The sequence below is a fragment of the Macaca thibetana genome, chromosome 6 (genome assembly GCF_024542745.1).
Source record: "Macaca thibetana thibetana isolate TM-01 chromosome 6, ASM2454274v1, whole genome shotgun sequence".
Lineage (NCBI taxonomy): Eukaryota > Metazoa > Chordata > Mammalia > Primates > Cercopithecidae > Macaca > Macaca thibetana.
Window position 1 is genome coordinate 84,567,413 of NC_065583.1, and position 27,337 is coordinate 84,594,749.

The following is a 27,337-nucleotide window of genomic DNA, read 5'->3' on the forward strand; positions in this document are numbered from 1 at the left end:
ACTATAAAAAGTATCAAAATAAAATTTTAAAACAGACAACAAAAATTATTAAAAGAAAAATTTACTGAATGGCCTGAAGAGCAGAACGGTGATGACAAAGAAAAAAAAGTCAATGAACTTAAAGATTAACAGAAATGATTCAGTTTGAAGAACACAGAGAAAAGAAAGATTGAGGAAAAAATAAACAGTGCCTCAGGGACGTGTAGGGCAATATAAAAAGGACTAAAACATATGCAGTTGGAGTCCCAGAATGACTGGAGAAAAACATTGAGGCAGAAAAATTATCCGAAGAAACAATCACCCCTAAACTTCACAAATATGGTAAAAGACATCAGTGTACCAATTCAAGAAGGAATAAACTCAAAGAAAACCAAACCAAAACACAAGATGTTGCAAACCAAAAGTAAAGAAATACTCAAAATCAGCTAGGAAAAAAACTCAACATATTACATACAGGGTAACAGTTCGCATTACCATGGATTACTTTGAGATGGAGTCTCACGCTGTCTCCCAGGCTGGAGTGAAGTGGCATACTTTCTGCTCACTGCAACCTCCGCCTCCAGGGCTCAAGCGATTCTCCTGCCTCATTCTCTGGAGTTGGTATGACTACACACGGGTGCCACCATACCTGGCTAATATGGTTGCCACCATGCCTGGCTAATATTTTGTATTTTTGGTAGAGACAGGGTTTCACCATGTTGACCAGGCTGGTACCATGGATTTCTTAATAAAAAAAACTCTGGAAACTAGAAAATGATAGAGCAACATCTTTAGTGTTTTTATATAGAGGGAACTATTAGATATGTTTGTGTAATATATATATGTGTATATCTTTGTGTAAGCATGTATCCAGAATATTTGAAGTATTCTTACCACTCACTAAGATGACAAATAATCCAATGTAAAGGAATGGGCAAAAGATTTGAACAGCCATTTCATACAAGGTGAACTAATGTCCAAAAAATCCATTTCTCCTTCCCCCTACACAAAGATAACAAACATCAGTAGTCATTAGGGAAATGCAAATGAAAATAAACCCAAGGTAACCACATCTACTGGATTAGCTAAAATTAAAAAGATTATTATACTAAATTAATCAGCACTCTCATATACCACTGATGGAAATGTGAAATGGCACAACCAGTTTGAAAGATAGTTTAGCAGTTTCTTAAAAAGTTAAAACTTATAGTACCAGATGACCCAGACAATCGACTTACAGGAATTTACCCCAGAGAAACGAAACTGAATGTGCATACAAAGAACTTATACTAGAGTGTTCATAGCAGCTTTATTTGTAATAGTCCCAAGCTGAAAACAAATGTCCATCAAATGGTGAATTAGTGAATAAACAAATTATGGCATATCTGTAGAGTGGAATATTATTCACCAATTTTTTTTCTTTTTCTTTTTTGAGACAAAGTCTCACAATGTTGCCTAGCCAGGCTGGAGTGCAGTGGCACAATCTCAGCTCACTGCAACCTCTGCCTCCTGGGTTCAAGTGATTCTCCTGCCTTAGCCTCCCAAATAGCTGGGACTACAGGTGCATATCACCACACCCAGCTAATTTTTGTTCTTTTAGTAGAGATAGACTATCGCCATGTTAGCCAGGGCTATCGTCATGTTGGCCAGGCTGGTCTCGAACAACTGGCCTCAAGTGATCTGCCCACCTTGGCTTCCCAAAGTGCTGGCGTTACAGGCGTGAGCCGCCGTGTCCAGCCCTATTTACCAATTTTTAAAAAAGAAACTAGTATGCTGAGTCAAAGAAGTCAGGCCAAAAAAGAGCACTGTATGATTCCATTTACATAAAATTATATAAAATCTATATAATTCAATTTATACACAATTCTAGAAAATGTAAACTTACCTATAATACCAGAAAGCATATCAGTGGTTGCCAAAATATGGGCATGAAAAGAGGGATAGAAGGGTTATTTTTTGTTTTGCTTTAAGTTTCAAAAATATAATTGCAAGAATGAGGAATATGCAACACTTCAGCACTCTGATTTTAATTATACAAAGGTCAATTTGAGCAGCTTATTCATTTGAACAATTATTGCACATTCTCATATGCCAGATTCCAGATCTTTGCTCCACAAATTCTGTACACTCACACAAAGGAACCATACAAGGTCTTCTGTATAAAAGCATTTCTGACACTTAACTATAAACACCAGCAGAGTGAAGGGCTAAATTTCTATAACGTCAATAACTATTTCAAGGTATTTTGAATGAATGGGTTAGAATGGGTAGGTATATCATCTACTTTCATATTAATAGAATTCTAGCTCAGGCCAGCTGACCTTATAATTACATTTCAGGATGTACATGTTTACATCTGATCACAGATTACCATATGTCTTATTTTAGAAGGAAAGAAAAGGAAGACAGTTTTAGGGTTGTTATTGATAACTTAAACTTGGAACTTTATAGTCTCAATTATCTCTATTTTAGCATGCCATAACCCAATACTAATGTCTACAGAGAACCTTGAGACCACTGACAACGCTGCTGTGGACAGATTAATACAGAATATACACTAGCGACAATTTTATTTATTCTGCAATATACCTAGTAATCAAAGGCTTGGTGAACATTCCTTAACCTCAAGGATAAAAGCAAGCATAAACTGACGAACACCGGTTAGAACCTGCTATGGGTTCAGAATCCAAAATAACCTTTGCGTTATGCCACACAAACATTTCTTATATTAACCTCTATCAACACATCTGGAGTAAAAAACAAACCTTGAATTAGTTTACATAAACTAAGACATAGATTGGTTTGCTTCTTAGAAATTAATATTTTAATTGAAAAAGAAAATACCAAGATACAAATGGACAAGAGAAAACTTTCAGATGAAAAGTCAACATAACACATGAAAATCCTAGAAATGAGAGAACTACACATTTTTATATACAGCAACATATTATTTGGCCACATATTATGTTTCATATAAGGGAAGCCAACCTGCAAGAAGTGCATGTCCTTTTGTATGTCATTGTATTCTATGGGATAAACAGGACTTTAAACGGCCTCAGGGATGTCTCGGGTTTGTGAGAAATGTGGGGAGAAGGAGGGTGGAGGTAGCAATTAATAGTGGAAAAAGAATTAGTAACTCAGTTTTAAGCAAGTCTTAGGTGCTAATCAAACTCCTCTATTAAATTTGCTCTCAGAAAAGGACATGATAAAAGATCTCCAACCATTTTGTGATTAGATCTATCTGTCTACACCTTACTTTCACACTAACAATATGCTAATCAGGAATGCGAGGGTCAAGCTCTCTTTCCTAAAACCAAGCTCTCTTTCCTAAAACCTGGTATGTGTGAACACCTAGATGAAAATCAGTGTGTAGCTTACCGGAAGTACCTTCCTTTCCCCACTGCCAGCCAAATGGAAATTACATTATAGCAAGCTAATTACAGATTAACCATCTGTTCCAGGTATAGTCAAACCCCACAGGCTAGTCCCAGGCTGACCTGGTTAAGCCCGGGGCAAAGCTTGAGAAAGCAGATCAACCTTAGTCATTCATGGCCCCAGAAAGCCCAGAAAAAGAAGACTGATTCTAGTCCTCTTAAAGGTCTAGATCATTCTATGGCAGGGCAGGTATGAAACAAAGAGTTCCGTATCATCTGGGATTCCTGGGTCCATAGATCAAGAAAAGCAGGAGAAAAAAAAAGTAAATGAACTTAGCCAAGTAGGCCTTTAATTCATTAAAACTAAGATTAGTCGGCCGGGCGTGGTGGCTCACACCTGTAATCCCAGCACTTTGGGAGGCCGAGGCGGGCGGGTCACGACGTCAGGAGACCGAGACCATCCTGGCTAACACGGTGAAACCCTGTCTCTACTAAAAAAAAAAAAAAAAAAAAAAATGCAAACAATTAGCTGGGCATGGTAGCAGGCGCCTGTAGTCCCAGCAACTTGGGAGGCTGAGGCAGGAGAATGGTGTGAACCCAGGAGGTGGAGCTTGCAGTGAGCCGAGATTGCACCACTGCACTCCAGCCTGGGCAGCAGAGCAAGACTCCATCTCGGAAAAAAAAAAAAAACACACAAAAAACTAAGATTAGTCTAATAAATCATGAAAGGGCTGAGAAATTAAATGATGTATCTCCATTATGTTTTTGTTGAGGGGCTGAGGTGTTGAGAAAGGGGCAGCTTGTTGAAAACACTTTGGATATAAACAAAAAATATAGGGATAAAAATCAATGGTTTTTAAAGGCAATAGTTTAAGAAAAATCTGTCTCTCTCTAATTTAGAATCATCTAGGGCTGAAATAAATGACGGTAGAATCCGCACACAACCAAGGCATCTGATAATGTGGTCAGGCACATTTGCCTGGCCAGAACATTCCCCTCCTGTGACCTAGATCTATCTTAAGAAACTTGCTGCCCAATTCCAACAACTCCACTTTCTACCTTCTGTGGACTCCTAAACTATTCCTCTCCAGTTCCTGAAAAAGGCAAGATTAATGTTCTCAAGATGTAATATAGGTACACCTAGAAATCCCTGATACCCTTGCAGGAGGCCTTCAGAGTCAAAACGATTTTCATAATAATATGTTATTTGCCATTTTCACTCCACTTCTCTCATGAGTGTATAGTAGAGTTTTCCACAGGCTACATGACTTGTGCTACTACAACTGACTGAATGCAGAAGCAAATCTGAAAATCCAGTTGTATTCCTATTAAGCCAAACATCAAAAAGATTTGCAAAAATGAAAAATAATGCATCTCACTAATCCTTTTGTTTTGAAAAATAAGTTCTATTTTATTAAAAATTTTATTTAATATGTAAAAGGTTTTTATTGTTATTAAATAAATTTTTAAAAATGTTAATTTTTAAATATCTAGAGAAATACTCACACAAACAAAAGCTCTTAGGGGTCCCCGATAAAAAAATGTTTAAGAGTGTAAAAGAGATTCTAAAACCAAAATGTTTCAGAAGCATAACTCTGCCTTCAAAGATAAACTACTCCCAAACTCTCCAGACATCTTGATCCAAACATGAAAGTTTAGTATACTGTCTGAAAAAGCATATAGAGTAAATACACAAAGTAAATAAATACAGAAGGTCTGGATTGCTTCAGTGCAGGACAAAAATGGGACAAGGGGTTTTGTATCATCCTGAATTACTGTGTCCAGAAAAAAAAAAAAATTGAACTTAACTATATATGCTTCTTTTAACATCCTGAGGCAGGAATGTAAACTCCAGTAACTTATTCCTGTGGAAAAATAATTTTCTTTACCCTGAGGTTTACAGAAAGAAACTGTCTGAAGTTAAGACTCCTATGATACAGAGTTATATCCCCCACCCCACCCCCAACACCCTGCAAATTCATGTATTAAAGCACTAACCCCCAGCTGGGTGCCGGGTGCCAGAGTGACTCACACTTGTAATCTCAGCACTTTGGGAGGCCAAGGTGGGCGGATCACGAGGTCAAGAGATAGAGATCATCATACTCGCTAACACGGTGAAACCCCCGTCTCTACTAAAAATACAGAAAAAATTAGCCAGGCGTGGTGGTGGGCGCCTGTGGTCCCAGTTACTTGAGAGGCTGAGGCAGGAGAATGGCGTGAACCCGGGGGCGGGGGGGGGAAGGGGGGGCGGGGCGGAGCTTGCAGTGAGCCGAGATCGCACCACTGCACTCCAGGCTGGGCGACAGAGCGATACACTGTCAAACAAACAAACAAACAAACAAAAAGCACTGACCCCCAATGTGATTACATTTGAAGAGAGGGCTTTTAAGAAGGTAATTAAGGTTAAATTCGGTCATAAGGGTAGGGCCCTAATCCAATAGTATTGGTGTCATTGGAAAAAGAGAAAGAAACAGCAAAGCTTGCTCTCTCCACATCTGCACAGAACAAAGACCATGTGAGGACACAGCAAGAAGGTAGCATTCTGCAAGTGAGAAAGAGCCCTCACCAGAAACTAACCACGGTGGTCCCTTGATCTTGGGCTAGTAGCCTCCAGAACTGTAAGTAAATAAATATCTGTTGTTGAAGCCACCCAGTCTGTATTACTTCATTCTAACAGCCAGAGCAGACTATTACACTGCCTATACTCTGTTCCCATATAATTACTCTATAAATATACTAAGGAGTAGGGAGAAATGGAGATTTTCTTAAGGGGGAAGGAAGTACTGAATCAACGTATTCACAGTACCACACACCATAATTTAAGTTGTATGGTCATTAATGAGTTATTTAGGTTTGTTTTCCTCAAAATGTCATTTGATTTTTAACCTTTGTGATTAACATCAGTACAGAAACATCTACTTTTTTCCCTCCTGGATAGTGTCAGGTCTAAAATTCATGCTTTCATACCTCAACTCATACTGCAAATAATTCATAAGACTAGTTATTAATATTTTGTTATGTCAACTAATAGAGAGTTGTGCCTTTCAGTGGCTTTGCCCATCTGACAACCATGACATAGCTTAACCTTTACTCTTCCCATAAGGCTACATGAAAGCTTATGTGTGACCCATTCATTGCCTTCTCACCAACTCTATGGTATATTAGGAAATTCCTTTTTAAAAGTTGAATTTAATTGGCTAGGGAATTGTTTTCGTGGCTCTCTAATGAAGGGCAAAGTGCCCCAATATAGGTCAGCCAGAAGTCCTTGCAGCACTGTAGCAAGAGAAATTGATTTAATTGCACCACTTAGGTCTCACTTAGGTCTCAAAGGCACAGCAGCTCTCTGGCTATGAAATAAGAAGATGAAAGGAGCAAGGAGGTAAATGTTGGGTCGCTCTTTAATGTTGATTTTGAAAATGCTCAGAGTAAGAGACTCTCTCCCTCCACATCATCTTCCTTTCCCTCTAACACTGAGAGAGTTTCCTATTTAGCACTGTCTTCTCTGTACAAAGCATAGGATTTGAAATACTGCAAGTACTCAATAAATTCATTTCAGTGGAAAGGGAAGCTGAATGAAAACTAATGAGAATGTTCTAAAAAATGATTTGGAATTACTCTATTTGCTATGGAAAAGTTTATAGAAAAAGGAAAGGTGAAGGGGAGGATGGAGAAGGAAAGGAGGGGGGAGGGAAGGAGGACAGAAGGACAGACAGACTGACCTCTAATTTAAGAGTCCAAACAAAACTGTTAAGTCTTTGCTTTGGAGTTGTTTGAAGTAGTATTACTTTCAGATAATATTTATTAAGCATCTAATATGTGTGCAACAAAACACTATGTTAGATGCCAACCATCATAGCAAATATAAAAGAACTGTGTTTTTGTCTGCTATATGTAATTAATGTTTTTCAGATGAACAAATAGAACCTATTTGTATTAACAATGAGGTGCTGCATATTGCATTTTCTTGAAGCACCATGAAAGCAGACCTGGGCCAGAATTAAATTGGATGTAGGAATGTACAGTTCCTCTATTCTTTAGGCTAGTGGCTCCCAACCTTTTTGGCACCAGGGACTGGTTTTGTGGAAGACAATTTTTCCACAGACGGGGCATGGGGGAGAGCGACGGAGGCAAGAGCATGAAGGGATGATGGTTTTGGGATGAAACTGTAACACCTCAGATCATCAGGCATTAGATTCTCATAAGGAGCATGCAACCTAGATCCCTCCCAAGTGCAGTTCACAATAGGGTTCGTGCTCCTATGGGAATCTAATGACACCCTGATCTGACAGGAGAGGTGCTCAGGCGGTAATGCTCACTTGCCCACTGCTCACCTCCTGCTGTGTAGCCCAGTTCCTAGCACTGGTCCTTGACATGGAAGTTGGGGACCCCTGCTTTAGGCAACACTTCCATGAAAGTGATGCAAATTCATAATTGTTAATAAATATGAAATGAAATGAATCCTCCTATAATCGCGTCAAGCCCTTAGTAAAGAATTAGGATCCAAGAAATACCATTAGTTCCCAGCTTTTCAAAATCTCACTATGGCTGGAATATGCCCAAACCACCATGTATCTTAGACCAATGCTAATTTCAAAAAGTTTTAACTTTTGAATGTAAATTTTAGGTTTTTAACTAAAGATATTAAGACATTCTGGTAATATCCTTAAGAATCAGAGAGCTAGTGAATAAAGAGCCAGGATTTGAATGTGGCTGTCTGAACTTTTCACTTCACTATTGCACTATATTATACAGTAGTCAACAAAATAAGATAGATTTATAGATAGATCTCCAAAATGGGGGAAAAAAAGAGTACAAAACCAAATGTATCTGCAGTAAAAGGTGTGGGACTGGACCTATAATTCTCAAAGTCTGATGGTTTCTGGAGAGTATGCTAGTTTGTATGTTCATCTCAATAATCTTTTCAAGAAATAATTCCACAAGAATGTAAGCTCCTCAAAATCAGGGACCATGCTAAAATAACGTTTGTAAGTTTAAGAACAAAGCTTAGAACAAGGTAGCATACAATAAAGGAATATTTTAATGGATTTAATGTATTTATTTGGGAGGGCATCTTTTTGAAAATAGAATAGATTTTTTAAAAGATACATGGGCATAAGTCAAAAGCAAAACAAATAAAAATACTTATTAACTGAAGCAGTTTAAAACAGTATGCAAGAAGAAGCTGGGCTGGGCGTGGTGGCTCATGCCTGTAATCCCAACACTTTGGGAGGCTGAGAAGGGCGGATCACCTGAGGTCAGGAGTTCAAGACCAGCCAGGCCAACAGGGTGAAACCCCATCTCCACTAAAAATACAAAAATAAGCCAGGCACAGTGGTGCACACCTGTAATCCAAGCTACTCGGGAGGCTGAGGCAGGCGAATCACTGGAACCTGGGAGGCAGAGGTTGCAGTGAGCCGAGATCGCGCCACTGCACTCCAGCCTGGGAGACAGAGCAAGACCCCGTCTCAAAAAAAAAAAAAGAGGAATCTGTATTAAAATGTTTACATTGTGCTCTTCCCGGATCCCCACGACCCCTTCCCCAATAAAAGAAGAATGAAGCATGGTGACCTGAAAAATGATTTATGCTTTGCTATGTTTTCTGCCTAGGTGATAAAAATAAGAGATGAAGAACAAATTACTAACATAATGTAAAAAGGAAAAAATTCAAAAAGAGAAAAATGGGAAAATAAGAAAAATTAAGTAGATTTGAATCGCATTATTCTCTGGTTTCAATAAAATAGAATTAAACCCAAATCACCCATCTCCCACGATTTTTTTTGTACGTTATATTCTCTCTATATGTAATACTTCTGTATTTAGTTTTCTGGTTGCTATCTGCAGTGGAATATACAACTAAGATAAAATATTTACAATAATGTACAAAGTTCTAATAATAATCATGGAGTTCTACTGAACAATTAGGCATTCAAAAACGTTGTCAGTGCCACAGAGAGACAAACACATTGTCAATTCTGCAGAGGAAGTCCTGTTGTTAAAAATCTGTCTAAAGGACATCTCAAAAGCATCAAAATACCAAGTACAACACGATATTCCATGAACTAAAAAACAGACAAATAGCATGGGAATAAATACTGAGAGCATTTGGTTGCTTTATCCTTACATTAATCATATGACCATGCTTAAAATTCATATAAAGATACGCTCTTTTAGTCACTTAAAAGCCAATAACTCTGTTGAGGGAAAAATCAAATTATTTTAGCTCCAATTTTCAATTTTCTTTTTCTTTTCCTACATAAAATTATTTACATTTATATTTATACAAACTTGTCCCCCTAATCAAATTAACAAAAAATCTTTACCTTCTGAAGTATTTCTTAAATCTTTCCTCACAATATAGGTGTCCGTCTTTAATAATGCTTAGGGCCCCTGTTAGATTTAGCAATCTAAAGTAATTTACATTGTCAGTGATGCCTAAATATGTATGTTCATTACTCTCTCAAGCAAATCTGTATAGCTGCAAATACCTTTATAAGATCTAAAGATAAAAACTTTACTTTTAAATTCCATCAATTGGATATACTATAGTCTTAAAAGAACATCTTAACCTATAATTCCTTATTTAAAATGAAAAATTACATTAGATATAATGAGTATCTGTGAGTTATTTAACAGAGAATGCGTATCACTGAATGGGATCTGCAAGGGAAATTTATAAGAATTCTTCAATGTATACAGAAAACTTGTGAGTTAAAAAAAAAAAAAAACTCCGTTGGTGAATACATTTATTTGCCAGATCTCAGAAGAATCTGAACAAAAAATTACTTTGCAGATAATTTTTTGTAACATTTTTCCATGTGACTTATTGGATTGATAAAACACCAGGTATATTACAGTCTTCAGTCTTTATAGTAACAACTTTGTCATCAATTTACAACTGACTGAGGGCCAGTTTGCTTGTCATTAACCAACTTAAAAAAATTAGTTATAGATTAGTCAAAAGGCTGGGATTGTAACTACATTTTTTCTACCAATAGTCATTGTCATTCGATAATGTACCAAGAAAAGATTCTATGCATAAATTCAAGTCTTAATCTCAATTTTATTTCTTGAATTGGTAATTAATTAAAACAGAACTATGTACCCAACTGCAATGAACAACTGGACTTGAACAAAGCTAGCCACACTTTAGTGAACATGTGCTTATTTCCATCTAATTCAACATGCTCTATTATCTAATCCCCAAGTCAGACTAGACCCTCTTTTCTATATTCAATTATTTTTCTGTGCACTTCCTACAACTGGAAAGTTACCAAGCCTCTCAGTATACTGTACTGACGCAGATGGAAGTGAGGCTGTTGCTTTAAAAAGCAATGCATTTCTTATTCCCACTAATACCCAATACTCTATTGCTCAGTTTGAGTTATCTTCATAATGTAGCTACCCAATCGAGACCCTAAGGCACTGAGCCTCCAGTTTAAAAAACAGAGAAACCACTAATAAGAGGGGGCCAGCCCAAACTCCTGCAGGTGATCTTGATAAATGTGGACACACTAGTTCCTCTCACCAAGACTCAAATGTCATGGCAGCCTCCCTTACTTAATCATTGAGGCCCTTCCAACAATTATAGGACAAGCAGATGCCAGACATGTATTACATTCTTTCTATCTTCAAATCACATTACCAATACCAACTTAAAAAGATATTTTAAACATCTTCTTTTGATTGAGCTCTCCTCAAGATTGAGTTCTCCTCAATCATTCCCACTAAATTCTATACATTTTTCCTCTAAAGAGGATCTTGTAATGATTTTGTAAACCAAAAATAAAATTATAGGCCCCTAAACTGACTGAATTTACCCCTCCGAATGGCCAAGGGCATTCCAAAGTAAACATGAAAAACTAGCTCAGGCTATGTGGGAAGGAGGGGTCAGACACACCTCATTATACTCTCCTCCCTTTGGAATTCTGGCACAACTGACCAGCATTAATATTAAAACAGAGATCTGACAAAACAGACTCTTTGTAGCAATAAAATACCAAATTCTAAACTGACTCTAGTATAACATCACACAACATATAGCAGGCTCTGAAAGAAATAAATAAAATTTATTTATTTATTTATTTATAAATAAATAAAATAAATATTTCTCTGAAAGAAATAAAAGTATTTTACCCCAAAATACAGACCTATTTTTAGACCTATTTTGAAATGGCCCTGCAAAGCTGTCTCTTGTATGGAACATTCTATAGAAAAAGACCTTTCTGATCTCTTTTTTTGAGATAGGGTCTCACTCTCTTGCCCAGGCTGCAGTGCAGTGGCATGATCATAGCTCACTTCCTCTTTCCCCAGGCTCAAGTGATCCTTCCACCTCAGCCTCTCAAGCAGCTGGGACCACAGGTGCATACCATCACACCTGGCTAATTTTTTTTTTTAATTTTTAATTTTTTTGTAGAGACGGGCTTTCACTATGTTGCCCAGGCTGGTCTTGAACTCCTGGCCTCAAGCAATCTTCCCGCCTTGGCCTCCCAAAGTGCTAGGATTACAGGTGTGAGCCACTGCACCACCCCAGGTCTTTTTCCGATCCAGGAGAGATTTAACTAACAGTCTGGCACCTTTTAGGTTCTGATAAGAGATAATAACCATCTGTTCTCTTAAATCCTGCTACCTGGCGGGTTCATCTCATAATAAGAACCCTGGTCTCCACAACTCCTTACCTTATTTTAACCCAGACACTCCTTTCTATGGATTCCAGGTATTTAGATAATAACTTAATTGTTTCAACCAATTGCCAATCAGAAAATCTTTGAATGTAGCCAGATGTGGTGACTCATGCCTGTAGTCCTAGCACTTTGGGAGGCTGAGGTGGGTGATGACTTGAGGCCAGGAGTTCGAGACCAGCCTGAGCAATATGGCGAACTCTCACCTCTACTGAAAAAACACAAAAATTAGCTGGGTGTAGTGGCAACATGCCTATAATCCCAGCTACTCAGGAGGCTGAGGCACAAGAATTGCTTGAACCTGGGAGGCGGAGTTTGCAGTGAGCTGAGATTGCACCATTGCACTCCAGCCTGGGTAACAGAATGAGCCTCTGTCTCAAAAAAAAAAAAAAAAAAAAAAAGGCAAAAATAAGAAAAAGAAAAAAGAAAATCTTTGAATCCACCTATGAACTGGAATAGAAGTCCCCGCTTTGAGTTGTCCTACCTTTCCAGACTGAACCAATGTACACTTTACATGTATTGACTGCTGTCTGCCTATAACTTCTGTCTCCCTAAAATGTATAAAATCAAGTTGTAACCCAACCATGTTGGGCACATATTGTCAGGACTTCTTGAGACTGTGCTTAGGGCCTTGGTCACACATTATTTGTCTCAGAATAAGCCTCTTTAAAGATTTTACAGTTTGACTCTTTGCATTAACAATGTAATGATGTTTCATTGATGAATATACTAACAACTGTTTTAAATTTGACAAAATAAGTTTCAGCTGTGAGAAATACTATGGCTTAAGCCTCTTTCGCTACCAGAAATTTCCTCTATGGCACTGAATGACACCTGAGGCAGTTGTCTGGGAAACGCTCCCACATAGCACTGGTCATCACTTGCTGCAAGAGGAAAGGAGCACATCCAACCCATAGAGGCATCCTTTTCTCACTGCACTCCTCATTCTTCTGTTCCCTCAGTTGAAGAAGCCTTCCCCAGCAGAAACACCAGGAAGCCTTCTTTAACTTCCTTCACCCCAGATAATTGGCTGGAGAAGCCTCTGAGACCCACAATCTAGAGAAATTCAGACAACTGATTGAAGTTCTGTTTCACTGACTACATTTTTGAAATATGTGGAATGCCCAGGAGTACCTTCATTAAGCAATATGTACTAAAAGAAAAAGAATTTCAAAAAATCTCCTGTAATTGAACTTGATCCTGCATTGTTTTTTGAAACTCCCTTGGAAGCTTGAATTTTCTTTATTTGGCAAATGACCTGGTTTCCTCCTCATTTACATGTTATGGATGGAATTTTTAAAAAATTAATTGGTTCATTGTTATATCATAAGCACCAGTAGAAGAGTGAAGCAAAGCCAGGCTATAAAGAATAGTAGACTGGCCACAGGGCCGCACTGGCTCACACCTATAGTCCCAGTACTTGGGGAGGTCAAGACAGGCGGATCGCTGGAGCCCAGGAGTTCAAGACCAGCCTGGCCAACATGGCGAAATTCCATCTCTACAAAAAATACAAAAATTAGCCAGGCATGGTGGTGTGCACCTGTGGTCCCAGTTACTCGGGAGGCTGAGGCAGGAGAATCGCTTGAGCCTGAGAATTCAAGACTGCAGTGCTGTGACTGTGCCAAGGGGAAGCCAAGCAAGACCCTGTCCCCATCCTTCCCAAAAAATAGAATAAATGACTGCTACGATGGTAGTCCCAAAAGGTAGATAGCTCTCTATAGTTTTTCTTTCTTTTTCTTTAAACAACTGGTAATCATTTATTAAAATAGTTGACTTAAGCATCTGCAATGGTGACATCAACCTCAACTCCTGGCTCAATAATGATGGAAGTAATCTGCTTAACAATCTCAGAAAGACTGTGCAAGTCAATGAGTCACTCGTGGATTCTCATCTGGAAATAATACCATGTCTCAGAACCTTCATAAGAAGTTTTTCTTGTAATGATTCTCAAAGTCTTGGTAGGCATTCAAACTGGTCCTATCACTTTGAGATTCTTTTCCTTGGCTCCACTGATCAAGTCAGCACACACCTTCTCCAAGGATTTTATGTTGCTGCTCGTTAGAGTGATTCTTTTCTTGTTTGTAGAGTAATTCTTTTTTTGTTTGTTTGTTTGAGATGGAGTCTCGCTCTGTCACCAGGCTAGAGTGCAGTGGCATGATCTCGGCTCACTGCAACCTCCGCTTCCTGAGTCCAAGTGATTCTTGTGCGTCAGCCTCCTGAGTAGCTAGGATTACAAGCATGTGCCAACATACCCAGCTAATTTTTGTATTTTTAAAAGAGATGGGATTTTACCGTGTTGGCCAGGCTGGCCTCAAACTCTTGACCTCAGGAGATCCGCCTGCCTCAGCCTCCCAAAGTGCTGGGAGTACAGGTGCGAGCCATCACGCCGAGCTCGGTGATTCTAATTAGAGTGATTCTAATTTGGTGAATTGCCACCTCTGGCTTCATGGGCGTTTTTCTGTATCTCCTGACCAACCTGTTTTTTGGTGAGAGTGAGCGGTGGTGAGCCAGGAACAAGAGCAGGCTTACCACAGCTCCACACCATGTGGTTTATCAAAGAGCTATATTTTTTCTTTAAATCTAAGACATTCAGGAAAGTGAACAGTCCCAACTTACAAGTGACTGAATTTTCTGACTATAAAAGAGAAAAGAGAGTATGCTTAAATTTCTGGCAAATGTTTTCTATCTCCTGCCAAGGCTCCCAAATGCCAATCTTAACTCATTCGTCCCCTGAGCCCTCAATTCCATTAATCCAACCAGACCCACCTACCTGTCCCCTTCGAACCTAGACTCTGTCTTCAACCTCATACAACCGTGTCCAGATCTCCAACTGAAGCTCATTTCTGAACCAAAGACTTGCAAGGATCAAGGCATGACCATTTTTAAAATCTCTGCCTATCAGCTTCTTCCTTTACCCCCAATCTCCACATTTCTTTCATCTTCATCATTGATTCTCCTCTTCCAATTTTCCCTAAACATCTTTGTAAAATGCAAAGTCCTTCAGGTGCTGCTAGGACAATCACAAATGGATTACAACAATGGATGAGGTTACAAGGGAATCCTGTCCACCCTTCCATGGACACAGAGAACTTCTGATGTTCCATTTACTGTCCAGAAACACCAAGGCAATGAGCAACCCTCTCTACAATGGCCAGATGTAGATCTACGTCAAGATCTAGATATAAAAAGAACTGTACCACCACAAGGGCTCCAAAATGTCTCTCCATTCTCAATCCTGGTTTCTTGCAAACTTTCAGAAAAGTTGCTGAAATTTCTCTAGGGATTCAAACTAAAAAAGAAAGAAAGACAAGAAAGAAAGAAAGAAAGAAAAGACTACGTCTTTCTGGTTGCTCCAATTATATTATGGAAAGGCCTAGTAGTATCAGCTCAACTCCAGCCCCCTACAGTAGGGGGGACCAACTCCAAGGCCACAGACCAGTACCAGTCTGTGGCCTGTTAGGAACCGGGTCACAGCAGTAGTGAGCAGCAGGCAAAAAAGTGAAGCTTCATCTCTATTTACAGGCACTCCCCATCATTAGCATTACCACCTGAGCTTCACCTCCTGTCAGATCAGTAGTGGCATTAGATTCTCATAGGAGCATGAACCCTGTTGTGAACTGTGCATGTGAGGGATCTAGGTTGTGCGCTCCTTATGAGAATCTAATGCCTGATGATCTGTCACTGTCTCCCACCACCCCCAGATGGGACTGTCTAGTTGCAGGAAAACAAGCTCAGGGCTCCCACTGATTCTACATTATGGTGAGTTCTATAATTATTTCATTGTATATTACAATGCAATAATAATAGAAATAAAGTGCACAATAGTCATCGCAAAACCTTCTCCCCTTTAGAATATATCACAAACTAGAAAGTATATATCCCCTGGACCCTGGTCCATGGAAAAACTGTCTTCCATGAAACTAGTCCCTGGTCCCGAAAAGTTTGGGAACTACTGCCCTACAGTTTTCAAGACATGAGGTGACTAACTGACAAAACATAGCTGCACTGACCTCACCTCAACTGCCAAGAACCACAGGCCTCATCTAGGTCCATCCCAACATCTGGGGTAATCTTGGCTAAACTCTTCCAAATCTCAATTTTCTAATGTTTTCATAGAGAGGATTAACACTGCTGTTTCCTAATAGGAGTATTACACTAAATTAGTAGACATGCAAACTTATGGAAACAGTTATGAACAGGTTTCTGTACATTTATTTCATAATTAGAATACTGTCTTAGACAAAACTTTATTGCTTTTTTATTTCTTCTGTGTTTCCATATTTTCATATTAGCATGACAACAAAACTAGGTTCTTCTATTTCTCTTTAGGTAAGCATCATCTTATGACAAGGTTGTGGGTTTTTTTTTTTTTAATGTAACTGTGCCTAGCAGAAAATCTACTTGTAAGTGGGCATTCAAAAGATGACTGTATGACTAAATTACTGAGCAGAAAATTATCCCTTACTTATTTTCTATATAATTTCCTTATAACCAATCTCTCTGGTTATATATCTTTCAGGCTGAGTTATCAAGGATAACCTACAGATAAATTATAATCACTGGTTATAAGTGTTTCTAAAATATGCTGTTTTTATGCATATATCAAGATACTTTTTGGAAACTGGTAAATAATAGCAAAGAACTTTTCTACCACTGGTTCCCAGTTAAAAACTGGGCTGTTTCGGCTGGGCGTGGTGGCTCACGCCTGTAATCCCAGCACTTTGGGAGGCCGAGGTAGGCGGATCCTGAGGTCAAGAGATCGAGACCATCCTGGCCAACATGGTGAAACCCCATCTCTACTAAAAATACAAAAATTAGCTGGGTGTGGTGGCAGATGCCTGTAGTCCCAGCTACTCGGGAGGCTGAGGCATGAGAATTGCTTGAAACGGGGAGGCAGAGGTTGCAGTGAGCCGAGACTGTGCCACTACACTCCAGCCTGGTGACAGAACGACACTCAGTTTCAAAAAAAACCTGGGCTGTTTCTAGCTATAGCTTTAACCATAGATTGTCAGAGATGCTAACACTTGATTCCTAATAGTCTTATTTCCCCCAAATAAAATAAAAAACTTAAGACAGAAAGATAAAAACAGGATTTAACTTATATTCCATCACACAGAGAAACCAGGAGCTCCTATTTCTTAAGGGTTTTCTTTCAATGTGGAAATTTTTCATAGAGCAAAAGAAAAATAAAAACAAAATGTGGTGTGCTCACATTTTTGAGAAGTGATGCTAAAAAGTTTTTTTTAAAAACACACGCATATCTATAGAACAACTGTTATGTGTAAAATTAAAAGATGGAATCACAATTTTACACTGTGTTACAACCCACAAATATCTCATTTGTTGCCCAGACTTCCCATTTCTGAAGTTGAAAAATACTTTCAATTGGATACCAATCTGAAAATAAAAACAAAAATAATTTTTTAAGTCTGTTAAGTCCTCCTTGTTTGGTTATGCGCCACACTGTGGTAACAAAAGTGATTCATAGGACCTATATTCATATGAAAAAAAACCAAACTAAATTATGTTTAAATTATGTTTTCATTCTGGGACCTCAAAATACCAAAATACCAACCTTTAGATGTACTTTAGAATATATCACAAACTAGAAAGTATATATACTTTCGGCTGGGCGCGGTGGCTCATGCCTGTAATCCCAGTACTTTGGGAGGCTAAGGTGAGCTGATCACTTGAGGTCAGGAGTTTAAGACCAGCCTGGCCAACATGGTGAAACCCCATTTCTACCAGAAATACAAAAATTAGCTGGGCATGGTGGCGGGTGCCTGTAATCCCAGCTATTCAGGAGGCTGAGGCAGGAGGATCACTTGAATCCGGGAGGCAGAGGTTAAAATGAGCTGAGATTGTGCCACTGCACTCCAGCCTGGGCAACAGAGTGAGACTGTGTCTCCCAAAAAAAAAAGAAAGAAAGAAAGTATACATACTTTCTAGTATATACTACATATATAATCAGACCTCCTCAATCAGATTCTGAGGGTGAACCTTAGCATCTGCATTTCCTAAGATGAATTTAAGTTTTTCCAAAATATACCAACCCTGCATGCAAATGAGGACAAAAATCTGGATAAACATCAAAGAATTATTTAATCTAATATCCCTATCAAAAAAAAGTAGATAGTTGCCTTCGATTTTTTTTTTAAATATACAAATCACTATGAACTAACAGTTTTACCTCCACCTGCCTAACAAGACATAATCATTATTGCCAAAACAATCTTAAGTACTGGTCTAGCACATCTCTCATCATAAAAAAGCCACCAAAGATCCAAACCCAGACCGGATGTCCAGACTTCAGCATAATAGCAATCCCTCCCAAGGACAAAGCCAAAAATAGATCCTGAGCTAAATGGGAATTCCTAGCACTAAGATCCATCCTTATAAGCCCTTTCCGGGGATAGGCATTTTAAATGGTTTGCAGAAGTATGTTACCTGAACAGGTTAACATGGCATATTCATCAAATGAACAAATTATCAACAGGTAGAGAGCAGGGCCCAACAAAAATAGGTCATACCACGGCAACTTTGGACAGAAAACAGAGAAACTAAAAAAAAACCGTACTGGAATAGATGAGTATTGAAGGCTAGAGTGACAAGATATAAACTAAATTCACTTCCTTTACAAATACATAGGTCAGTAGGTGGAACCAGTGACAAGATTTTTAACTAAAAGATATGTGGTCCAAAATTACTGAAACTGTTTTTTGTTAAGCTCACACACTTCTCTAGATATATAGGGATACATGAGAAAGTGTAAGTGAGAAAGAGTCCACTAAAATAGGATGAATGTGTAACAAAATCCAATACCAGGCTCGATAAATCTTGCAATCATAAATTCTATGGATAATGAAATACTCTGCATCATCACACCCAGACCAATGGGAGCATTATACATGCGTTACTTTTTGTACTCAGAAAGATGAAGTATATAACTGTCTACTGTACCATGTTATTTGAAAACACTAGAAAATTCTACAGCAATCCTTCAAAAGTTTTCAAATAAATACCCTGTCCATCTTAAACCTGAAAAGCACTTCAAATTGCTAACATTTAATTTCTTGTTGACTGTAGATATTGTCATTTCTGTTTTCCTTATAAAAGGATGCTAAATAAGGCTGCAAGAAGTGACTGCTACATTAACCAAAATTATGCACTGCCAAGCTGTCTCCAGCATCAACTCCGAAAGATAGGAAAGGATCAGAAATCCAATTTCCTACATGAAAGTTGAAGCATTGCTTCTTTTTTTGTTCTCTTCTGTGGGATTTTTCCATTGTCCTCCCAAATGTGACAGTTTGCAAATACCCACATCTAGAAGCATATTCTATGAGAGAAAAGACGCCAATTTTAAAACTTGAGAAAGTACTTTAATTCTGTAGGCAAAGGTTCATCAAATCAGCTAGCACTAATCTTGACCAAATGGGTGAGTCAGCCTTGTCACTGAGAATTTTTTTTTTTTTAATTTAGATGAAATTTCACATTTAAAAACATGGTAACTCCAAGCATTCTACCAAGAACAAAGAATAAGCATTGAAATAGTCACTTACAAGGACTTAACGACTTATATTAAACATATTTTACACTAAAGTACTAGATGGTCTCTCTAGTTCCTTTTAGCTCAAACCTTCCTTAATTCTTCGAGTAACTTCACCAGACTATTCTTTAAGTTTTAGTAATTACAAACAGAACCTGAATGAGAAAAAAAATTCAGAATTAAAGTTGTTATCAGTAAGCCTAATTAAACAGTACAGACAGAAAGATGGCAGTAGAATAAAGCATTCTATATTAAGAGAAGGGAGAATATAATCAGTAGTTCGCAGCCTCATGAATGAAGCACAGCATACAACAAAGTCTGGCTGGGATTTGGGTAACTAACGTACCTAAACAGGGACAGACTGAGGCCCCTATTAATGGGATACTCTACTTGAAGTAACCAACCATACTCAGGAAAACATGTCAACCAGAGAGTGAATCCTCTAATTTTAGTGGGTCGTCTCCCTTACTGGCAGTTTTCCTACTTTCTATCTTAAAAGGGAATCCACACACTCAACACCGCAAAATGGTAAGACATCTCATCTCACCCCTGTATCGTGGGTCTGGCACTTCTGGGTCGCACAAAAGCCATCGTTCTAACTAGTGTGGGATTTATGCCCCCCATTCAGTGAAGGGCTGTCTGTGGCTGTTTGCAGGGTGCAGGCTCCCTACGTTGACTCTCGCTTCCTGTCACACAGTGGTATCACCGTGACGGACCCTTGACATGAACAAGTCTTTGACTGAAAAACTGATGTGATCTGCAGCCAGTGAGGGGAAGCGTGGTGGCCCGGCGGAGTACCTCGGCAGGGTCAGCAGGGTGGCACTGCGGGAAGGCACCTCTGCGGCCCCGAGCGAGGTGAGCAAGCCTTTCCTGAAGTTTTCCTTCCTTCCACAACATTAACCTGCCAAGCCTCCCACCCCCACCCCGCCCTATTAGGAAAAGTCACGCCGGCAGCTCACTGAAGGGCAGGGGGACAGCTCCTGGCGCCCCACAAAAGTTGGGCTCGGCGGCTGCCACAGCTTAAAGCTCCTGCAGGACAGTCGGGCCGACACCGCCTCCTCCGGGGGCAAACCTGAGCTGCCAACTTTCCCACTGCCCACTCCTCTGCGCACAGCAGCCCAAACTTTGCGGTTCGCCCACCGGCCGCACCCCGGGCGAGCGGCGGCGGCGCTGACCTTCACGCCAGCTCCGGGTCCCGCACTGGCCGCCGCCCGCCCCCTGAACCTCCCTGCCTCCCCTAGATCCCTCTGCCTGCCTCCCCCAACCCTCGTGGGAAGCCCGCGGTGTGGGGGGTGACGGCAGCAGCCCGATCCCGCGTATCACGACTGCCCACGACCCTCGGGGCTCCGGAGAGCCTGGGTCCCGGCGCCTCGGCTGCCCACTCACCATTGGTGAAGGGCTCCATTTTCCCCCCGCCGCGGCTCCTCACAGCCCGAGCGCCCGAGCTTCCTACTCCGAAAGCTGAGGCGGCCCAGCCGACTGAGCATGCCCAGCGCGGCCTCCAGGGGCTGCCAGGGAGGTGCCGCGAGGGGCGGCGCCGCTCCGCCGCTCGGTGGCTCCGCCGTTCCGGGTTTTCGTGGCGGCTGCAGAAAGAGCGAGGGAAGCAAGAGGGAAACTCACAGTCTAACCCCCGGCGGCTCCGCGGAAAGGCTAGGTGGGAGCGGGTGCGCGCTGGGGCGGGGCCTGGGCGGGGCCGGGAAAGCCCCGCCCCGTCACTGCCTGAAGTGGACCTGGCTGCGGCGCTCTCCCTGGCCGGGAACCGTGTTCAGTCACTCAACAATTGTGGAGCCCTACTGCGACCCGCCCGATTCTGGACGCCGAGACACCTGCACTGCGCCAGAAAACATGGTCCCAGTCCCAGGTGCGGACATTCCAGAAACAGACCATAAATAAACACAGAAGACACACGAGTGTAAAGTCAGTGCCCCGCTGCGCATTAAATCGGGGTGACGTGATGGCGAGTGAGTGGGTAGCTAATTCGGATGGCTTGGTGGGACACGGCCTCGCTGAGCAGGTGCCACTGAAGCCGAGGTCTGAAGGCAGAGCAGGAACCTGCGGGCGAAGGTCGCTATCCGAACTGCGAATCGCCGGTTTCCCTGGGGAGGTTGGCCGCTGAGGGATCACTTTTCGAAGGACCGAGGGAACGGGCGCTGTAGGTCTTTTCGGCAGGGATGCCCTCCCGCATCATAGTGCCCCGGGAGGGCGGTGAGGAGGAGACGGAAGAGAGGGCAGGGACCCCGCAGGGCCGAGGGCTCCCCGGGGTCCAGGGCCGAGGGCGCCCTGGGGTCCAGTCCCGGGGCTGGCGGCTGCGGGCGCGGCCTCTAGGTGCGGGCGGATAACAAAACCCGGCGCCGGATCGCCCGGGCCGGATCACAGGCGCCGCAGGATGTGGGCAGAAGGCCTGCCTGTTCCAAGCCTTAAATCAACACCTGCGGTTCCCGGGGGTGCCACCGCTGGGGCTCGCAGCAAGGCTCCGCGGCGCTAGGCCCGAGAAACCGAAACTCCCCTAGTCGCCCCTGCCCCCCAGCTCTCGCGCCATTGCCTCCAGCCCCGAGCCACCATTGTTTCCAGTGACAAATCGGGCAGCCCCGCTAGCCTCCGGGGCCGAACCGCCAGGGGCCCCGTGAGCCCCAAGGAGGCTCTTCGGGGAAGGCTTCCTTTTCTCCCTCTCGGTCTGCGCATCGCCACCACCCTCGCTGCAGAGGCCGCCGCCCTCCCAGCGCGCCACCACCGCTTCCTCTGCCTCTTCCCCTCCCTCAGCCCCGGCCCCTGCATTGACTTGGCTCGGGCTGCGCCTCACTGCGCCTGCCAACTGTCACACGCTCCGTGGCTGTCAACAGCGGGGCGCCAGGGACAAACAAGCCGCGGCGAGCGCAAACAGCCTGCGCAAACAGGGACGGCCAGGGTGTTGTTTGACCAGCACTGGAATTGGAAACTAGGTTTCGAAGAAGTCAAGTCGAAGTACAATATTGTATTTTAAACTGTCTGTTGTTATTACATCCCTCACAATCCACGCTCTACTTGAAACTTCCAGTGCATACCAACTGCACTTAGAAAAAAAAATGAAACTCCTTGCCTAACTCTGGGACCTCATCAGCACATTCTCACCATGTTTTGGTCACAGAGGCCTTCATGCTGTTCCTGGAAGTCGCCAAGTTCCATCCATCATTGTTAATCATTCCTTTTGCTCGCTCTTCGCACAAGAGCCGTTTCTTCTGCTTAGTACTTTGCCTACTGATTCCATCTTGTCATTTAAGTCTCAGCTCAGATGTCACCTCTGCAAAGAACCCTTGTCTGACCATACATCTAAAATAGCCACACTCTATAAAGACTTGGCCTTGCTTTATTTCCTTCTCAGCCCTCATCACTGTCTGAAACAACGTTTTGGATTTGTTGTTTATTATCAGTCTCCCTCTCAAGAATGCAAGCTTTGTGAGGGCAGGGTCGTAATCCTTTTTAAAGCTGTATCCCCAATGCGTGGGTAAGTATACAATAAATAATTTTTGCATGAATAAGTGAAGGACGTAGTGGTGTTTAGAGTTCACTTCCACTGCTGCAAGCCCTTCCAGTTAATGAGTCCATACTGAATGATGTGTTTGATCAGTACAGAGAAGGTTTCTGTATCATATGATATGTCAGAGTTGCTGTCTTCCTAATGTGTGAAAGGTAATCAGAGCCCTTAGGCTGGCCCCTCGTGCTGGCATTTCAGAACCAAAAATAGTGAACCACAGGGGCTGATGTATCCCAGTTCAGATATTATACAGTATATGCAGAGGTAGATTTTATTAACATACTTCACACATTGTATTGCTTAAATAAGATGCTCTTCTCTATATTTTAGGTCATGTCATATTCCCTTGGAGTTATTTTTGCAACCAAGCCACTTAGTATAGGAGATATTTAAAACACCGCAGCTTGTTAAATCGCCTCACCTCACGTCACCTGTAACCTACAGTCTACCATGCTTTTAAGTGTGAAACATGTTACCTTGTGTTTTGTTTTAAATATCCCAACTCTGCAGAGATATGTGGTAAAAAATGCGCTAGCGAATATAGGTAGATCATTATGTCTTTTTGAGATTTCTTTGACAAAGAGACAAATGATTTTTTTGCCAACCTCTTGCCTCCCACCCCTCCCATTCCTTCACACACACGAAGACAAGAAGGACCATTTCAAGACATGTAAAAATACAAAAAATAAAATTAGCCAGGCATGGTGGCGCACACCTGTAATCCCAGCTATTCCGAAGGGTGAGACTTGAGAAGCTGAGGCATGAGAATTGCCTGAACCCGGGAGGTGGAGGTTGCAATGAACTGAGATCGCACCACTGCACTCCAGCCTGGGCGACAGAGCAAGACTCCATCTCAAAAAAAAAAAAAAAAAAAAAAAAAGGCCTGGTGCGGTGGCCCACACCTGTAATCCCAGCACTTTGGGAGGCCAAGGCGGGTGGATCACGAGGTCAGGGGATCGAGACCATCCTGGCTAATACGGTGAAACTCCGTCTCTACTGAAAATAAAAATTAAAAAAAAAAAAATTAGCCGGGCGTGGTGGCGGGCGCCTGTAGTCCCAGCTACCGAAGGCTGAGGCAGGAGAATAGCGTGAACCCGAGAGGCGGAGCTTGCAGTGAGCCGAGACCGCGCCACTGCACTCCAGCCTGGGCGACAGAGCGAGACTCCGTCTCAAAAAATAAATAAATAAATATGGTTTCGTATAGGAAGTAAAAATAGTAAACAAACCAAAATGTTTCAGAATCCTACCTAGGAGCAAAAGAATAATAATGAAGTTTGTTTTGTTTCATTGGATACTGTTTTACGTTTGACTTTATAGAGCCTTTTTGAGGGAACATGGTATCACAGTTTCACAGCCAAAACCCATTATGTTTTTATCTTTAACACCCGCCTATCCTCCCACACAGAACTTGCTCTTTAGTTTAAAAATATGACATTTTAAGTTATTATGAAGTTACTATTCATTATCAAAGGAGAGAATGTGACATTATCTACTATACCCATCTACTTACTGTCTTCAGAATCATTGCTGTCTACCATTTAACATTTGAAAACCATTAATTTGGAGAGTTAATTATAATACATAATAAATAGCATGACAGGAAAAATATAAGCACCCTGAAAAACAAATTGCATTTGTTTAAAGAACTGACAAACTTGATAATCAATGAATACAGGAATATTTTTATCAAAATAAAACACTTGGTATACCATAGATCAGCAAATCCCAGCCTCACATTGAAACAGATAAGGAAGGAACTACTATCTAGAGAGGGTAGAATATTTACTCACAATCCAGGAGCAGACATGGACTGGAACTCAGACCATCTGTGTTCTAAACCAGTGCTTCAGAGTTTTCTGTTGCCTTGCAATTTCCACAAGCAAATTGGGGTCAATGACAAAAATCCACAAAAGGGATATGGAATAGAGAGAAATATAGCTAATTTCAGCTATTAGAAGTCTATTCCATTAATCATTTAATTAATATTCCAACTTAATTAGTTGGTATTCCATAGGGAATTTGGATTCAGCCCTACTAAATTATTTTTCTAATTATTTTGAAATAAGCAACAACAATACATTAATTCAGTGAACACATTTGAAAATGTTATTTGTTCAGCACTCTTATAGAGGAATCTGCTTCCCGCCAGGGCAAGGCTGACCATCGTGAGGTTTCCGGCCACCCTAAGGGCTGAAGGAGTCGATATCTCATTACCTTTGTAACCCATTTGCAGCACACATACACTGCATTAATTAGTAATGTTTGAAGTTATACCAAATCAAGAAATGTTTAGAACACAGAAGAAAGCAGAATAATTATCTAATAAAGTTCAAGTAGAGCTTAGGCATTAGCAAAAAAACACAGCCAAATAAAGTGAAAGGTTATTATTTGGAAAGAACAGTGATATACTAGTTCAGATTCCTTGGGCTACGAAAAACAAAACTCTGAGTATAACTAGTTTAAATGATACAGACATTTATCAGTTCATATAACAAGTCCAGAGATAAGACAATCTTCAGTTACAGCTCACCAACCTCATCGAGAGCCCACGTTCTCTCTCTCCACTCTTCAGTCCTCTATATGAGGAATTTCCCAAAGCCCAGACTACCATATGGTCAAAAGTTGGCTGCAGCAGGGGAGGAAGCAGGAACTTACTCTTCCGCATCTCTTTCTTGGGAGCAGGGGAGACACGTCTCAGAAATTCCCCATTAAAATTCCCTTTAGGTCTCATTTACCAAAACTATATTTGTACGTTTGTAGATCAATCACTGGAAATGAAAATGAGGTTACAATTGAGACAGAGTATGAATGGGGCTCAGCTTCACCTCACTCCTACTAGAGCATTCTTTAATGCACTCCCACCAAGCACAAAACCTACACCACTACCTCACTGATGCCTTAATGTTTAGACCATGCCTTTTACTTAAAGAATTCCAGGAACTAGGCTGGGCACAATAGCTCACACCTGCAATTCCAGCACTTTGGGAGGCCAAGGCGGGAGGATTGTTTGGGCCCAGAAGTTCAAGATCAGCGTGTACCCCACAGCAAGACCTCATTTCTACAAAAGATTGAAAAATTAGCCAAGCATGGTGGTCTGTGCCTGTGGTCCCAGCTACTCAGGAGGTTGAGGTGGGAGGATTGCTTAAGCCTGAAAGGTGGAGGCTGCAGTAAGCCAAGATCACACCACTGCACTCCAGCCTGGGCAACAGAGCGAGATCCTGTCCAAAAAAAAAAAAAAATTCCCAGAACTGCCTTAGATGACCAAGGTTGTGGAGTGTCCTAGCTAGGGAAGGAATGCTGAACAATTGATTTACAGACTTGTTGCCTCTGTCCAGCCCATAAGGTGCCTATTACTCAAGATAACATAGCAACCAGGTAATGCTGACCCGCATAGCCTGCCCATCATATGCTTTGCCCAGTCCAGCCTGCATACCCTACCCCTGATGTCAATTCTTGCACTTTGCCTAATAAAAAAGCTCTACTAGCTCTTTTTGAGGAGTCAGTTGGGGAATTCTCTCTTTTGTGCTACCTCCCTTATGTCCCAGCATAAACTCCAATGAAGGCTTGTCTGGGGAAACTGTTTTGGCCTCTTGTCAATCTGTATTGCATTGAGAGACCAAGAACCAGTGGTCAGTTAACACCATGATTGGTTTCTTAGACAAAGTACAGCCTAAATGTGCTGAATTTAGGATCGCCTTCCTTGTTTCATGTGGGAGGAGAGGGTATTTGAACGAAACCATTTTCCATTCAGAAAGGAAAAGGAGAGTGTCAGCTGAGGAATAGATGAAGTTCACAAATTTGGAAAGTTATTTCTCGAAAAGGGTTGCAGCCTGTAGGGTAACCATGCTGACAGGCTGACCCCACAGCCAGAAGCCAGAAACAGACACTCTGAGGGAGGGGCAAAGAGAACAGGAATTTATGCTGAGCAGGGTGGCCAAATATACATATTCAACAAGCTATAGGAGTCATGAATATTTATGAAAGGATAAATGTGTGCATGTGCAATGGAGCTTCATGCCCCTTCATGGGTTCCATGTACAAAAAATAGCAGTGTTAGCATGATCCAAGAGTGAAGTTTTCAGTTCTCTGACATCAAAAGGCGAAGCAGAGGACATGAAAACTCTTACTGTGCATTTTCTGGAGATGGGCCAGAACCACTCCGTGTGGTAATCTCTTATCAGGCAAAAAACTAGAGGCAATATCAGGTGGTCGGTTGATATAAGTGGTGGAATCTTTCAAAAGGGCTGGT

The 27,337-nt window shown here is 41.4% G+C and overlaps 2 protein-coding genes across 4 annotated transcripts in view; both read right to left on the reverse strand.

The window, feature by feature from the left end:
* The window catches only part of LNPEP (leucyl and cystinyl aminopeptidase), a 107,584-nt gene extending 84,498 nt beyond the window's left edge, over positions 1 to 23,086 (reverse strand). The window contains exon 1 of one of the 3 annotated variants that reach the window (XM_050795384.1): positions 22,686 to 23,086. Coding sequence is in view for 2 of the 3 variants with exons in the window: in XM_050795382.1 (XP_050651339.1) it covers positions 874 to 934 (61 nt within the window). In the remaining variant the exon portion in view is untranslated. Of the gene's footprint in view, positions 1 to 873; positions 2,757 to 20,963; positions 21,087 to 22,685 lie in introns of those variants that run through there. The other 2 variants (XM_050795383.1, XM_050795382.1) reach the window with 2 other exon arrangements.
* A 2,546-nt stretch (positions 23,087 to 25,632) lies between these two features.
* The window catches only part of ERAP2 (endoplasmic reticulum aminopeptidase 2), a 58,703-nt gene continuing 56,998 nt past the window's right edge, over positions 25,633 to 27,337 (reverse strand). Inside the window, exon 19 of the mRNA XM_050795387.1 lies at positions 25,633 to 25,856. Within this exon, the coding sequence (XP_050651344.1) occupies positions 25,854 to 25,856 (3 nt within the window). The 3' untranslated portion in view covers positions 25,633 to 25,853. The remainder of the gene's footprint in view (positions 25,857 to 27,337) is intronic.